The sequence below is a fragment of the Nelumbo lutea genome, chromosome 1 (genome assembly GCF_056320005.1).
Source record: "Nelumbo lutea isolate HS-2025 chromosome 1, American lotus-T2T, whole genome shotgun sequence".
In the NCBI taxonomy this organism is placed as follows: Eukaryota; Viridiplantae; Streptophyta; class Magnoliopsida; order Proteales; family Nelumbonaceae; genus Nelumbo; species Nelumbo lutea.
Genome location: NC_142684.1, coordinates 124,607,350 through 124,608,934, shown reverse-complemented (window position 1 = coordinate 124,608,934; position 1,585 = coordinate 124,607,350). Strand labels below are relative to the sequence as shown.

The 1,585-nt window shown below is 39.4% G+C and overlaps 1 protein-coding gene across 1 annotated transcript; it reads left to right on the top strand.

The window, feature by feature from the left end:
- Positions 1–1,017: 1,017 nt before the first annotated feature.
- Positions 1,018–1,380, top strand: LOC148877331 (uncharacterized). The gene has a single exon (XM_088969634.1). The coding sequence runs from the start codon at positions 1,018–1,020 to the stop codon at positions 1,378–1,380; it is 363 nt and encodes a 120-aa protein (XP_088825760.1).
- Positions 1,381–1,585: the final 205 nt, after the last annotated feature.

The following is a 1,585-nucleotide window of genomic DNA, read 5'->3' as shown; positions in this document are numbered from 1 at the left end:
TGACACTTTTGGAACATTCAAGAAAGTGTTCATATACATTGGAGGACCAAAACTTGGTTTCTTGGAGGGTTGTAGAGAACCTATTGGATTGGATGGTTGCCACATGAAGACGGGTACTATCAGAGGGGTAATACTATCAACAATGGGACTTGATGGGAATAATGGTATATTCCCAATTGCTTATTCTATAGTAGAGGTTGAGAACAAGGAAAGTTGGATGTGGTTTTTGAATGAGCTGAAAGATGCTTTGAGTATTAATGACCCATACGAATAGACATTTATATCTAATAGGCAGAAGGTGTGTATGTATTCTATAATTTGATTATATTTGTTATATTATTGGATTATGTGTACATTGATTTCTAACAAGCCAATTAATTGTTGGTAGGTATAGTCAATGGTGTTTTAATATGCATGCCTGGGGCAAACCATCGATTCTGCCTATGGCACCTATACAACAACTCCAAGAAAACGTACAAGGGAAACACATTGAAAGATGCTGTATGGGCTGCCGGGAAGTCCTACACAGGCTAACTTTAATTACTATATGGAAGTAGTGAAGAAAGGCTCCAGAGATGCCTATGATTGGCTATGCAAAGTCCCCCCTAACATTTGGTTTAGACATGGGTTTGATCCCATTGTTAAGTCAGATGACATCACTAACAGCTAGAGTGAGTCATTTAACTCATGGATAGGAGAGGCTAGAGCAATGCCAAATGCTGAAATGTTAGAGGATATAAGGAAGAGATGGGTGCAAAAAATATTCAGTAGATTTGACATAGCTAGATCACAAGGGGGTGAGCTAATGCCGAAGGTGCAATCCATCATTGATAAACAGAGAGAGAAGCTAGGTAATGATGACATGTTCTCTCATTCCATATTTCCTGTGTTTTGTTGTATAATTCACTATACATGATACTAATTGTATATTGTACTTGCAGATCAATGATAATTTTTCGGTCTGGATAATATGAGTATTGGACCTCATGGAATGATTTAGTAGAGAATGTCACAAAGATGGATGCCAAGACATGCACATGTAGGATGTGGGACATTAGTGGTATCCCATGTGCTCATGCTCTTGCAGTGCTAACCTACACTAGGGGCAGAGTGGAGGAACTATGTGACAAAGCCTTTCACAAGGACATGTATGTGAAAGTATACAACCACTTTCTACATGCCCTACTTGGTGAGAAATATTGGTCACTTGTTGATTACATTCCAATTAGACCTCCAACAATGAAGAGAAGACCAGGTAGACCTCTAGTCAGTAGAAGGAGGGAGGAAGATGAATCAGGACCATCATATCGTGTCCCATTAGAGCACAAGGCTATTAGACGTTCCATTTGCATTGGTTTGTGGAACAATATGAGGAATTGATGTGCTCCACCCCCAGTGCCACTAATGTAAAGGTAATATTGAGTCACCCCCACTAGTGTTAATTCAAGTATTTCAAAGTCCCTTAAACATTTCCTTAGTGATGACCTCTAATTTCTAAAGTTGAAATTACAAGTGCAGAGGCCTAATACTTACCAACCTAGAAGTACTCGGTTTGTTAGGGGAAAATGCTAAATGCCAGGAGGGG